The 15000-nt window shown below is 45.7% G+C and overlaps 1 protein-coding gene across 1 annotated transcript in view; it reads left to right on the top strand.

Annotated features, from left to right (window-relative positions):
• Positions 1 to 9533, top strand: part of LOC113803094 (zinc finger protein Gfi-1b) — a 10810-nt gene extending 1277 nt beyond the window's left edge. Inside the window, exons 3-5 of the mRNA XM_027353806.2 lie at positions 1 to 238; positions 512 to 662; positions 5914 to 9533. The exon at positions 1 to 238 is cut by the window's left edge and continues 367 nt beyond it. Coding sequence (XP_027209607.2) covers positions 1 to 238; positions 512 to 662; positions 5914 to 6272 — 748 coding nt within the window. The 3' untranslated portion in view covers positions 6273 to 9533. The remainder of the gene's footprint in view (positions 239 to 511; positions 663 to 5913) is intronic.
• Positions 9534 to 15000: the final 5467 nt, after the last annotated feature.

Below are 15000 nucleotides of genomic sequence, written 5' to 3'. Positions count from 1 at the left end.
GTGCCCCTCCGTGTGGCCGTGGGCGTCCGTGTACCGCGGCGCTGACGTCTACTCCTGCCGCCACTGCGCCAAGTCCTTCAACTCTCCGCTTAGCCTCGATGTCCACGTCAAGAGGACCCACTCGGCCGCCGCGCACCACAAGGCCGCCGGAGGAGACCTGTCCGACAGTGAGAAGATCCTGCCGCCGCCGCCCAGTCTCATCCCGATCTCCAGCGCCAGGACCGAGAAGACCTTCCAGGTAGTGGCGGGTTCCCCTCGGGTCGCCCCGACGGCGGAGCCTCTGAATCTTTCAGCAAATTGATTGCGTCATATGCGCTGAACACTGAGGAATCTCGAAACTTTTGTACCATAACGCTAGGATGTGTATCACACAATCGGACGCGCACGCGCGTGCACACAGACGCCCAGACTATATTTCTATAGATATGTGTACTACATATTCATTTACAGTTATATGTATGTTTTTCTCTTCACCAAGAGCTGCACTCTAACCATTCCTCTCCTCCCGCAGTGCAAGCAGTGTGGAAAGTGCTTCAAGAGATCATCCACGCTCTCCACCCACCTCCTCATCCACTCTGACACCCGCCCATACCCGTGCCAGTACTGCGGAAAGCGGTTCCACCAGAAGTCGGATATGAAGAAACACACGTATATCCACACTGGTGAGTTGTTGTGATCATATACATATAGATAGATAGGCAGAGAGAGAGAGAGAGAGAGAGAGAGAGAGAGAGAGAGAGAGAGAGAGAGAGAGAGAGAGAGAGAGAGAGAGAGAGAGAGAGAGAGAGAGAGAGAGAGAGAGAGCAAGAGATAGATGGATAGAGAGAGAGAGTAGGGGGCGGGGGAGTAAGAAAGGCAGGTAAAAGTAAGAAAAGAGGGATAGAGAAAAAGAGAGCTTAAGGGAAGGAAAGGGAAGCCGCGAGATACGACCCCAGCACACAACCCCTTTTCGCCCAAGAACTGAGCGACGGAGACCAACAGACAGACCAACGGCCTGCGTGCTTTTCTGTCACTTTACTTGCTTGTTAAAGCAGATATCGCTGAGTGGCCGCCCACTCGGTCAAACAGCGACCTAATTGCCTCGTCATCAGGCAGACCAATAAACAATATGCAAATGCGGAGAAGAACAAGAAAAAACAATATTTGCCCGCGGGCGCATATCAGATCGCTGGGCGTGACGCCCACTTCGTTTGATTCTATCAAGTATTCATCGTGAGCGCTTTCGAGTTGTGGATATTGCATCAATCATTCACGGGATTGCTTCACGTCGGGGACCAGCAAGGCGGAGTGCGGGCCGGGCGGGGCCGGCACTCGGAGGAGCCGACTGTGCGAGAGAAGGAACGGGAAATGCGAGGAACGAGGCGATAAATTGGGACACAAATGATACAGAGGATAATTTGGGTGATCCCTGCGCACGTAACGAGAGTGCGTTTTTAAAGAGGGGAAGGGGAGAAGAAGAAAGAAAGAAAGAAAAATATAGGTGATAAATTAGAAAGAAAAATAAACATCATAATTTGTGCGATGCTTCTGCATGCAAGGGGAATGCACTCTTGGAGGGGGTGGCGCTGCTGCCGCAAGAAGGCGGGCAAGAGCTTTTAGGGACGAGGCATGACAGGAGCGGCGAGTGGAGAGTGCTTGAAACGGGCGGGGCGGACCGGAGTGGAGGAGGAGGAGGAGGAGGGGGGGGGGGGGGAGGCCGCTGAGGAAAAGGACGTTCGGAGAAAAGGAGAGACAGAGTCCTTTGGCAGGCAGAACAGGCTCCCTCTGTCGAGACCTTGGCAGTCCGAGGACAGAAGGAGGGAAACGATGATGGCGGCGGCGGAAGGAAGGACGGAAAAGCGAGCTCGAGGAGGGCCGCCCTCGGCTGCTCCAGCGCAACCCGATATTGATATTTCATCGTTCACAATTAGGCTTTCGATGGATCGTTCTCCAGGCTTCGACGCGCCGCGGCCATTTGTCAAGCGCTTGTCCTGAAAGACTTGGTGGCAGCGCCCGCCCGGCTATTGTCACGCCTCGCCCGCCCTCCTTCCCTCCTTCCCTCCTTCACCCGTCGCCTTTAATTCTCCTTCCCTTCCTCCTCTAGTTACTTTGAACTTCCCTCCCTCCATCCTTCTATCCTTTTCCTTCCTTTTTTCTTTTCCCCCTCTCTGTCTCTGGCATGCCTCCCTTCGTCTTTTCTATCCATCCCTCCATTCTCCTTCTCCTCCCTCCTTTCCCTCCTCCCCTTTATTATGTACCTAACTCCTCCTTTCTTCGTCCTCCCAAGTTCCCCTCTCACGACCTCTTCTCCTGTTCTTCCCCTCCTTTCCCATCCTTTCCCCCCTTCTTTCCTTTCCACTTCCTCCCTTCCCTTCCACTTCCTCCCTTCCTCTCCCCTCCCTTCCCCTCCCCTCCCTCGTTCTCCCAAAGATTTGTAGCCTCGCATTTAGGATTTTATCGAGCGCCAGCCCTTGAGGAGTTAAACGGAGTATTGAATGCGGAATATTTATACTTTATATGGTTTCATTGTGTAATCTACGGTCGTTACAGCGCACAAAGAGGCGGCCGCGAGACACACGCCCTCGAAAGGTGGGGATTTATTGCTCTGGGGAGAGGAGGGGCGAGGGAGGAGGGAGGGGGAGAGAGAAGGGAGGGCCAGAGGGGAAGAGAAGGAGGGGAAAGAGGTTGGAAAGGAAGAGGAGAATTGTGTGAAGAAGGGGGGAATCATAGAGGAAGAGGAGAGACAAAAAAGAAAAGAAAGGGAGAGAGAGAAGGTGAAGGGAAGTGTAGAAAGGCGAAAGCATATAGAGGAATCTTTCTACGGACCTCCCCATCCCCTCCCCCACCCATTCCCCTCCCTCCGAATCTTCGTTCTTTACCCTGCCCCCTCCCCCCCTTTGGACGTGAGCTGCCACAGTGAAAGTGAGGGGAATATATCGAGATATTAAGTGATTATTAAATAAAATATGTCATATATGATGATTTTTAAATACACTGGTTATCTACTAGTATTTACGCACATATTCGCACTGAAATGAATCGCGGCGGCGCGTTAATTCAGTCATTTTCTCATCACCGCCGACCGCTGGCGCTTCGGGTCCTCGCCGGGAAGTTCGCGGGTCACGATCCCTCGGAACGTGAAGTGCGGGCGTGAAAATGGCTCTCTGGCTCTGCGTTTACGATGTCGTGGCCTCGGCGTAATGCCTTCTTTGCTTTGGCTTTTATGGAGGCGCGTGCTTGGGGCGCCAGTGGGGGAGGGGGGGAGGGGGGGGGACACGGGGCCTTTTCTGTTGGGTTTCACTCTCATTCGCTCTTGTCCTTTCTTCTATCTCTCTCTCTCTCTCTCTCTCTCTCTCTCTCTCTCTCTCTCTCTCTCTCTCTCTCTCTCTCTCTCTCTCTCTCTCTCTCTCTCTCTCTCTCTCTCTCTCTCTCTCTCTTCTCTTCTCTTCTCTTCTCTCTCTCTCCTTCTCTCCTTCCTTCCCTCTCGTCCTCCCTCCCTCCCTTTCTCTCGCTCCCCCTTCCCTCTCAGTCTCCCCTACCCCCCTCCTCCCCACCACAGCTTGACGATGCAATTATCGACGTTTGCTCAACAACAATAGGCTTAAGCTGGAATGAACTAAGCTAACCGATAGCCTATAGGTGTGTCTGGGGGGGGGGGGGGTTGTATGGGTGGGCGTGAGAACCATAAACGAGGGCGTGGCAATGTTTGATGTTAGAAATATGTTTGTGCGTGTGTGCGCTGGGGTGAGGTAATGTTTGCGAGTGTCATAGATGTGTGTGTGTGTATGTGTGTGTGTGTGTGTGAGTGTGTGAGTGTGAGTGAGTATTTTATGGCTATCATGAATGTGCAGGTGTGGATATAACTCCTTATAAAACACATCACGTTCGCTCAAATTATTATACACACAAATGTACAAATAAACAGCGACAAATGGTGTGTATTTGTATACATATAAATGTGTGTGAGAGAGATATCCTGTTTCTTTTTTGGTTTTTGTATGTATATGATAGTTGCAAAATGAATGCGTCAGTGCCTCATCCCCCCCCTTCCCTCTGCCCTCCCCCGCCCCCCCTTCCTCCTGCTCCGAGTCAAGATTAATCGCCGAGGTGGAGCGCCGCCTCAATCATTCATAACGTCTACTTGACCAATGAATTGCTCCACTCATTACGGCATTGTTTGCCGTCGTAATGCTCCGCCGTATTAATGACCCTCATAACCGTGCGTTTTATGGCCGGATCATTATTGGACTGGTGGGGGGGGGCGGGGGGGGCACGGAGGGAACGAGAGCTTGTGGGCGGGGAGGCCGAGGCGGAGCCGAAGCCAAAGCCACGTCTTGCTTGACGAAAGGAAGTGTCCCATCGCTCTTTTATTTTCTTTTTTATTCTTATATTTTTCCTGGACGAAATCAGAACTCTAAAGCCATTCTTATCTTCACTCGCCCGCCCGCCCGCCCGCGCGCCCGCACGCCTCTATACACGCTCCCGCCGGCAATTATCTTAATTATGCACACTCGATAGTCTATCAATAATGCAAGCGAACTAATTGTTCCTTCACCTGCACCTCCAAAACGCGGCAAATCCGAAGGGACTTGAAAGTGCTCTTATACAAGCGCTCGTTTGGTCGATAATCTGACGCAAGTACGTTGAGACTTGGACCATCTCGTGTTAGGAACTTGGGGTGTTACGTGGGACTGCCGCTTGTTATGTGTGGGATGTACCCGTGCGAACATGTGTGTGTGTGTGTGTGTGTATGTGTGTGTGTGTGTGTGTGTGTGTGTATGTGCGCGTGTGTGTGTGTGTGTGTTGGAGGGTGGGTATGTTTGTGCGTATATTTACATGTGCTTTAAAGAGAGTGGGTACAAGAGAGCGGGGTTAACAGCAGAGGAGAGGCACGAAAAGGAAAGACAAAACACAGACCTCGCGCCCTCCAGCGACTGAAACCCCGAAGCGCCGGGTTCTCGCGACTCGTCACCCATTCACGCTCGTCCTCACACTCGAGCGTCCGAAAGCCAGCGTCACTCTTCGGGAGTGATGTGTTCGCGCACGTGCTTGGCGGCTTCGTTTGCTTTATAAATAGCGTCTCGCTGAAGTGTTTGCGAAGTTCCGGAGGATTTAAGAACATTTTTATTCCTCCACCGCAGAGCGTTACAGCACTGCCGTGGAAGAGAGAGAGAGAGAGAGAGAGAAAGAGAGAGAGAGAGAGAGAGAGAGAGAGAGAGAGAGAAAGAGAGAGAGAGAGAGAGAGAGAGAGAGAGGGAGTGGGAGAGAGGGAGAGAGAGAGAGAGAGATCAATACAACATTGTCACCTTCCGTAATGTTGTCACGTCCAATTGTCAGTAGAGGGCAGCACTTGAAAACGCCCCCCCCCCCTCTCTCTCTCTCTCTCTCCTCCCCCCTCCCCCCCTCTCTCTCTTATCGCTAGATATGGTAAAGGATTTATCTTCTTGTTTTCCATCTTTTTAAGTGTTAGGGCTATTTCATTATAATTTTCATGATATGTTCTTCCATCTCATCCCTCCCGCTCCTTATTTTATTATCTTTCGCGCCGAAGAAGTTTAATAAGAGTAATGTCCAACGATAAATTATGTCCCCCAAGATATTTTCGGCTTAATTGCTCCTAATTCCATACTCTAGTTTGACTGACAGGTTGATCTATCCGCCAAAGGATCATGAAGCTGCCTCATTATGTCTTGCATGATAATTCGTTGCATAATAAATCACCCACTCTGAGGTTGTTGAATAATGAGTTACTTAATTTTGTTTTCTTCCCTGCACATTAAATGAGCTCTTCTGGGGCCTCGTTCCACTCTTTTGCTGGTTAGCTTTTTGTCTTTTTGTTCTGTTCCATTTTTGTTTCGTGTCTTGCCTGTCTTTTGATATTTGACGTTTAGGGTTGAAGAGCCTTGCATTAATTTCCCTCCTTGTTCCCGGCAGGCGAGAAGCCCCACAAGTGCGTGGTGTGCGGCAAGGCCTTCAGCCAGTCGTCCAACCTCATCACGCACATGCGGAAGCACACCGGCTACAAGCCCTTCGCCTGCGGACTCTGCGACAAGGCCTTCCAGCGCAAGGTGGACCTCCGGCGCCACCGAGAATCCGTCCACCCGAACTGCGAGCACATTCCGCCTCCGCCGCCGCAGCCCTTCCCCACGCACAACAACCACGAGGCCAACAACAATAACAACAACGATAACAGCAGCGACAACAACAACGACACGACGGCCACCAACAACAATCCCTCGTCGGAGCTGGACGCCTCGGCGACCAGCGAAACGGTCCTGGGCACGCAGATATAGGCCTCGAGGCGGGAGGCGGGGTTGCGCGTCCCTCAGTGATGGTCCAAGGAAGAGCCTTTCCCCAACCCCACCAGCGTAGCCGTCGCGAGCCGAGAGTGGAGTGGGAGGAAGTGTATATAGAGATATTTATATACATGAAGATGTCTAGTACTATCACGCTAATGCATTCTGACAGTGTACTTAAGTGTTGACCCCAGCAGTGCCCGGTGGTGGAGATCGTACCGCTGTACCACAGTATTGCTCAAGGGCACAGTACACGGTTTTCGCACTCGGTGTGGGTGTTACACCTTTTATACACAGGTGTGTGTAGTGTATGTACATTGGTGTGTACAGAGCTGGGGCCCCCGGCGTCGCCAGAGACATGCCGATGGAACTGTGGCATTCGACGTCGGCGGGCACTGTAGCTAAGGAGAAAGAATGTATATTCATTTCGTTTTTAATTTCTTGTTGAGTTGGATCTTTTCGAACCGTCTCGAAACTCTAGAATCTCCGTCGGAGACTTGACAAGTTTCTTGCCTGAGTCGGGATACGCGTTATACTTAATGATCCGCTACCCGGTCTCGTCTCCAGATCACGACGATGAGGCGTCGCCCTCATTGCTGCCTCGGGCGACGGCCTGGGCGCGGACCGGGACAGTCTCGTAGTCATTCGCGAGGTACAAACCCTTCAGTATTAGATAGAAAAAGAAAGCGAGAGGACCGCACCGAAGTGTGAGCTCTTCCTCCTCGAACCGGGCGTCTGAGGGAGAGACGCAAGAAACACCACTGGACCCCTCGGGACGGCGCCGCCTTTGGAGCAGCGTTCACTGGCCTCGAGGGGTTCTTTCCGGGCACGCCGGCGCCCCTGCCTCCTGAGGCTGAAAGGACGTCTACGTCCAACAGACCTCCTTCACATTTGGCCGAATCAACGCGCGTCCTCGCACACAGTCGCTGGAGGCAGGAAGACCCACCGCGCTGCCTCAACTTGTGGAAGAACCAGGAGGAAGAAGGAGCACCGAAGGAGCCCCTTCTGAATCCCGAACCACCAGTGGCCCAGAAAGGAACTGCCGGCTGCTGCCAGAAAGAGACGGACTGCAGTCGGCGACACAATCCGACCGCAGACGAGGACCGCAGCGCCGGTTAAACTGCAAATAATGTATGGCCGCAGCGCAGGTGTTAGACGCAGGGCCAGTGGTGTGACTTGCGTGGTAGTTCCTCGTCACACAGTTAGGGACTAGTCAGTTAGCATCGAACCAAAGTAAGTTGTAAGTCAGCCCTATTTAACATGGTGAACTAATGACAGTGAATTGTATTAATTAGGTTTATTATTTTTTTCTCTTTCTCTTTCTTTTTTGTGATTATGATGATTATCATTTCTTTGCGTTTTTTTCTTTAGTAGAGCCGAGTAAAGTGTCAAGAAATCAGCTATTTACATTTGTCAAATAACTTGACTTTTGAAGGAGGTGCAAGTACGAATAACTGGAGTATTCACTCCTGGAGAGAGACCTTTTGTAATGAGCGACACTGTACATTGAACAGTATAAATTATACTTAAGGAAATAAAATGTTATCGCCGCACCTTTCCAGTCCGTCCACAAATGATTCATAAGTGTTTAGAAATGCCTTATCTATTATATATATATATATAAAATCATGACTATAGGCTTATATTTGCCATCCGCGTTGTTATCGTAATCACGGTTAATAGTACTATATTTTGTATATACATGCACGGAGACGTTGTAACTGAGCGTTCACGCTGTGCCTTCATGATAAATCGTAGCCGTCTACGTCAGTGCCTTCAACTACGGGACACAGTGCCACACGAGCCGCCCTCCGCGCCGCAGCCCCTTTTACCCCCCCCCCCCATCACTCCTCAACCCAGCTTGTTACTTAACCCCCCTAATCAGTCCCTCCCATCACCCCCCCCCCCCCAACGCGGGAACTGGCGACGGTTGTGTGCGGAGTAGAAGCGAGTGTCTGAAGCCGTACCATGCCTCCTTTGGTCGGAAAATCCTGGAAGTTCGTTTTTGTTCTGTGGCCCCGATTTATTTTTCTGTGTTCCTTTTTTATTCGAATATCTTTTAGTATGTATATCTATCGCCCCTTTCTTTAAGTTTTATTAAGAACGTGGAATTGTAAGTTGCAGAAAGGAGTTAAGTGAATCATCGTCGAAATGAAGTTACTGTGGATGTTGTGTTGATGTGAACCCCCTCCCCTCCTCCCGCTCCTCATTCCCGTCCCCTCCCGCACTCCCTCCCTCACGATGCCAAACAGTGCCAGGCCAGGGAGGTCACGGGGGAGGGGAGGGAAAGCGAGGAGGAGAAGGAGGCGAGGGGCGTTAAATTCGTGATCGCCAGGGTTTCCTATATGTTGCAAAGATTATGCAAAATGAAAAAAAAAGAAAGTGAAAGCTGACCAATCTTGATACACAAGCGACTTTGTTTCCCAACGAAGAGCACTTCAGCTTACGCTCACTTCACCTATCGCAGCCTGTATCGAGCTTCGCCTCTCGAGCTCCTCCGCCCTTCCGGCAGAGGAGAGCGACACGAAAAGCAAAAGGCTTTGGCCCGAGAGAACCGACCAAGCAGCCTCGGAGTCGCTGGTCAGATAGGAAGCACTGAGTCGGACGCGAACCATGTACAGCGAGGAATTTCTTGTATTTTTGGCTCATGTGTTGTAAATACTGATGTTTACTTTTATTTCTTTTTTGTACAATGCCAAAGAGATAGTAATTGTCTACCTTCCTCTCTGCTTCTACCAGTCGCTGGCCTCACGCACCCCCTGTTTGGCGAGGCAGCGCGAACTCTGTATGATGAAAAATCAAATGCGGGAGATTATGGTGTCCTTTTATTGTCGTTACCGTCGTATGTATTTGCCTGAAGCTTGTTCTCTGCAATGTCAGTCCCCTTGTCCCGTCTCTCTTTTTTTCTGTTTTTCTTCTTCCTCCCCCTTCTTCTTTTCCTCCTCCTTTTCCTTCTCCTCCTCGTGCTCCCTCTAATCTTCCTCCTCCTCATTTTCTTCTACCTCTATTTCTGTTCCCTCCTCCTCCGCCTCCAAATCTCTCGAGCGGTGCATATGACGATCTCATGGTCTCATCCCCCCTCCCCCTCCCCCCTTACCCTCCAAAGGTGAAATGGACGAAGTTGCCTTTGTGTGTGTACATATACTGTGTATGAATGCCTTAGGAACCCTGTATCAGCTAGTGTTACCAAAGACGCTTCACCAGCAGAGAGTGCCGGGGAAAACGAGGCGGGGGCGAACTGGAAAAAAAATAAATAAATAAATCCACGAATGAGATATTGTTAAAAGAATTCGTAATCATTCCTCCCTCACCCTCTCTTTCTCTCTCTCCACAAAACGAGAAGAAAATAGCCTTCAGTATCCTCTTCGGACTTTTCTGCCCCAGACCAAGTGATGGAAGGTAATAGTCACGACTCTGCTTCCCTCTTTCTTCATATATAACGAGTTTGTTGGGATGAATTTTCGCAAAAAGGAGGCGAAGAATCCTACTCAAAACTCCAACTTGTTTCGACTCTCCTCCCTTCCTTACCCCCCCCCCCTCCCTTTCTCCCTGGCACTAGTCGACAGAGAAGGATAAGGCCGATGATATACTTATATTTCAGATTTAGTCACCCACTGTATAATTATAAGTAAATAAAATAAATCTTCTCATGTTTCTAGAAAGAAAGTTATTCATTACCCTTGTGTGTCCATGCAAAGGTGAGGTTTATTTCACCTACAATACCTACGTATTATCATCTCCCACATATAAAAATGGAATCTTTCTATAAATTGTTCTTGCCCTATACACACTGACACCATTGCACTATTCATAACTAGCAACAAAAGAAACTGAAAAGAAGACAGACACTGAATGGGCCGTGGAGATTATTACACATTGGTCGGGTCACAGAATAAGAAAGGTTGGGAACCACTGAGTTAAGGTGATGAAGCGTTATTCAACATTTCATATACTTAAAATTAAAGTGTTCAGTGTTTTGCAACACCCAGCTTTCACTAAGGCAAATCATGAGGTGAGATACAACCTTTTCTCTGACTCGACTTCTTACTCTAAAATTCATGTAAGACAAACAAAACACGCTCAGCCTTAACACATCCATTTACGGGAATATTCCCCTTCATATAGAAAACAAAGGAATACAAAATTTCAGTTACAAAAATATGTATTGATATAATACAACTCGTTTTGAAAAGGATATGAAATAAAATATAGAAGCAGTTAAAAGTAAAACTAGACAATAAATAATATAAGAAAATAAACAGAAAACAAAACGAAATAAGAATAATCATGGCAAATCATTACATATAAAACCAATAGTCAATCCTCTAAAATCATAAAAAAACAACCAAAATATCACAGAACATAACATATGGTGGAAAATATACACTACATGGCTAAAATTGAAAACGGGGAAATTTGCCAAAAACAAACAAACAAATAGACAGACAGCTTTGACTGCCTTGCCAATCAAAAAAATAAAATGTAAAAACGGCAAAATTTAACAAAGAAATCAAATTAGAAATAACAAATAAGAAGACACTCTTCTAAAAGATCCGATGATAACAATTAAAAGGGAAAAGGTGATCACGATTATAAAAGAAAATAAGAAATTACTTTAAGATGCACAGTAATTCAATGTAATGTCGACCCAATAGCCAGGATTGGGGCAGTATGTAGGGTCAGGAAGTGCTACACTGAGGTAAAAGGAGCAGGAGCAAAGCTTATAACAAAGGAAAGGGAATAGAAAAGGAAAAGAAAGAAAGAAAGAAGAACCAATCACTAGATAGCCATAGAGGTTTAGGTCTAGGCAGTTTGATAGTGATAAAGGAGTAAAAAACATTATATGACAAAAGAATGGGAGGGATGAACATCTGAAGTGACATAAGAAAAAGAATGGATGCTAGGCTAGGCTAGGAAGGAGAAACAAAGCCTACAGAAACTTTAGAAGAAGGAAAATTCAGAACAGGTGCTTATCTGGAGCCTAAAAGAGGAGGAAAAGGTAAAAAAAAATAAAAAAATCATACACAAGCTAGGAGAAGGAGAGGAAATAAACAGAAGCTAGGGACGGGAAGGAAAAAACTCAGAAGCTAGGAGAGGGAAAGAAAAAGAAACTAAAGCAAGGAGAGGAAAAGGAAAAGACACAGAGCTCAGGAGAGGGAAAGGGAGAGACACAGAAGTTGGAAGCAGAAAGTATATATATATATATATATATATATATATATATATATATATATATATATATATATATATATATATATATATATATATATATATGCGTGTGTGTGTGTGTGTGTGTGTGTGTGTGTGTGTGTGTGTGTGTGTGTGTGTGTGTGTGTGTGTGTGTGTGTGTGTGTGTGTGTGTGTGTGTGTTCATCTTTCATAAATGCTCCTCAGTATTTCTGAATTGATCTGCCAACTCCATTTCCCCCGAGTGTCCACGGAGTGTGTGCGTAAAACGTGGCTACCATTACTCATGTATACGATAGGCAATTGTCTTTGAACCAAGTTTGCAAGTTGCTCTCCTTTTAGTGGGTCGTGCGGTACGACACTTTCAGCACCGGTTCTGCAGCTGCGATTTCATACCTACAGTAGGCCAGGGTCGAGGCCTGGTCAGGGAAGGTAAGTTATATATACATGTGTGTGTGTGTGTATATATATAGATAGATAGATAGATAGATAGATAGATAGATAGATAGATAGATAGATAGATAGATAGATAGATAGATAGATAGATAGATAGATATATAGATAGATAGATAGATATATGTATGTATGTATGTATATATATATATATATATATATATATATATATATACATATATATATATACATATATATATATATATATATATATATATATATATATATATATATATATATATATATATATATATATATATATATATATATATATATATATATATATATATATATATATATATATATATATATATATATATATATATAATTACACATAGGCTTTTAGATATACATGTACACTCTTGCTACACATGCAGAGCCCTCTGTGCAATGTATGGTATCATACAAATCTATTATCAATCGCCATTACCATCCTTATTGATATCATTATCATGCCATTATCACCACCAGCATCTTCATACTATTATTACTTCGTTGTCATTATTATCGTTATTATTCCTCTTAGCTCCACCATGTAATTCTGTTGCGCTTCGCCCGTCCACTCGCACGCTATGCTTCCCTGCGTCGCCTGAATTCACGTTTCGGAGAATCCTCCTCTGACTACACTACCTTTAGGTCGACCATTTTCGTCGTTATGTTATTATGATCATTGTTATTATAATTATGGTTATTGTTATTGTTGTTGTTATTGTCATCGTCGCTCTTATTATTTCTGCTATCATTACGAATGTTATTATCATTATTAGCATCATTATCATTATTATTATTCTTCGAGTCAAGTACACAGCACCAAAGTTGCTACACCATCATTTTCTGCGCATTCATCTTTTTACGGCTATCGAAGGGGGAAAGTAGGAGAAGAAAGGGGGGAGAAGAGGGAGAAAAAATGGGGGAGAGGGAGAAAGTGAGAGGAAGAGGGCGTAAAAAGAAAGGGGAGATGGTGCAGCAAAAAAAGAGGAGAAAAGGACGCGACTTACTCAGGAAAAAGGGATGGGTAAGGGGGAAGGAATGGTGAACGGAGAGGGAGAGTAGAGATAGAATGGGGATGGGAAAGGGAGGGGATAAGGGAGCGAAGGTGGGAGGATTAAGCAGAAGGAGGAGGGAATTGGGAGGAGGAAGAGGAAGGACTTACAGTGAGAGGGGAAATTCAACGAAGGTTTGAGACTTTACCATTTTATTCCTATGAATATTTCCGGTGCCTCTTTCACCTTTGTCATCACTGATATCAGCATACGCATTATCATCCTTGGCACATTATCGTTATCAACATCACTGTCATCGTTATTATCATTGTCACACTTTACTCGAGAATTAGTTATATTCTGAGCGTTTATTTATGGAATTTATTGTATATTTACTACTTTACTCGAGGAATTAATATTTTCATTTGCAATTCCTTATCACATTATTTCATGAGATCATGATGGAGTGCATGTATCACTTTTCCACTTAATTATTGCGATTGTAATACTACTTGCTTGTCTACTCACAATTCAAGGTCTGTACTATTACTTTTTCAAGTTTTATTCTCGTCTATTGAGAAGGGAAACTGCGAGCCACTGATGGAAAAACAAATGGACACATAAAATGCATGGAATAACTTCACTTATTATTTATTATCTACTTAGCACACAATACATAATTAAATGAATGATGCCCTACACATTCACCCCACTCACTCACCTTCCGCATTACATGTTAATCCTAACACAAATCATGGCGCAACACTTCAATATCACAGTCATTTCAAGTCATTTCACCGTCATTTCACTGTCCTCACTCACGTTGGTTGATTTTAGTCTTCTCTATTCAGCACTTAAATGTAATTCATAGCAGGTTTGAGTTAAGAAGAATTAGCACTTTGATTTCGTATATAAAGCACTTCTGAAATGAATTTCTTTCTTAAGAATTAGCGGTAAAACAAAGGTCGAGAGCGCGTCCTTTTCAGCCGGTGGTGAACAGCGATCTCCTCATCTCACTGCTTGTTAGGCCTAAGACGCCCGTGACAACCAACTCCAGCCTTGCTAATTTCCCACGCGCGAGAATATTTGCGCAAGCGAACAAGCACAACCACCACCTACTCTTCCATTCGGCAGTCACGCCTCTCATTCGCTTGTGTTTATACTTCGGTATATAGAAGAATTATATTTATCTATATACGGTCGCGTTAACTGAAATTATCGTGACAATCATCAGAACAGTACAACTTAAATGCTATCACTAGCACCTCATATCTGACTAAACTTTTCTTTCGAAGTGTAATTACTATCAGTCCAAATCATCCTCTTGCTAATCTCTTTGTTAATATCATCATTATAGCCTAATGATGACGACAGCGATGTTCGGAAGGCGAAACTGAACTACAGTGGAGATGCAATACATACAAACACCTGTGGATGTACACAACACTTGTGGCTTTGTGTTACCACTTTTTCCTCCTTTTCATTTTTATTCACCATTCAGTATGGCATCCATACGAATGTAAAAAATAAAGGATAAAACATAGTATCGTCGAATTACACGCTGTCCCCTTGCGTGTGCTCATCTTCGTTATTTCCTCGCATTGTTTGCTGCTTGGGCTGATTGCCAGTGTTGGCCGATAAACCTGTGGTCGGTTTTTCCTCAGGTGTCAGGCTATTATTGGTTCTAGCCTTTCATGCGCTGTAGTTCAACACCCTACAACAACTGCACTCACTTATCGATTCTTTTATCCAACTATAATGTCAGGCAGGTGAACAAACTCTCCTGTAAATTGGGCTTAATTCGCCATCTCATAAACGTTTACCTTCATAGGGCATCATCCTTAAAGTCCGTATGAGGTCATACAATGAGGGTATTTTATTATAAACCGTAATTCAGAGAAGGAAACGGACGCCAACAACGCCAACGCCTTCAGCAGATTTAGTTACGAACATTACTGTTGTCACTGCACACATGAGCTTCTAAAAACAAGTGTGGATTATCAGATCACGCAGACAGAATCACAAAAGGAGAAGGAAAAACGAAAGGAATAAATACATACACAGAGATATTCAAATATAGTCATAAATCGATGCATAGTATC

Source organism: Penaeus vannamei, chromosome 15 (genome assembly GCF_042767895.1).
Source record: "Penaeus vannamei isolate JL-2024 chromosome 15, ASM4276789v1, whole genome shotgun sequence".
Lineage (NCBI taxonomy): Eukaryota > Metazoa > Arthropoda > Malacostraca > Decapoda > Penaeidae > Penaeus > Penaeus vannamei.
The sequence above is the reverse complement of the archived record's forward strand: the minus strand, read 5'-3'. Positions and strand labels throughout refer to the sequence as shown.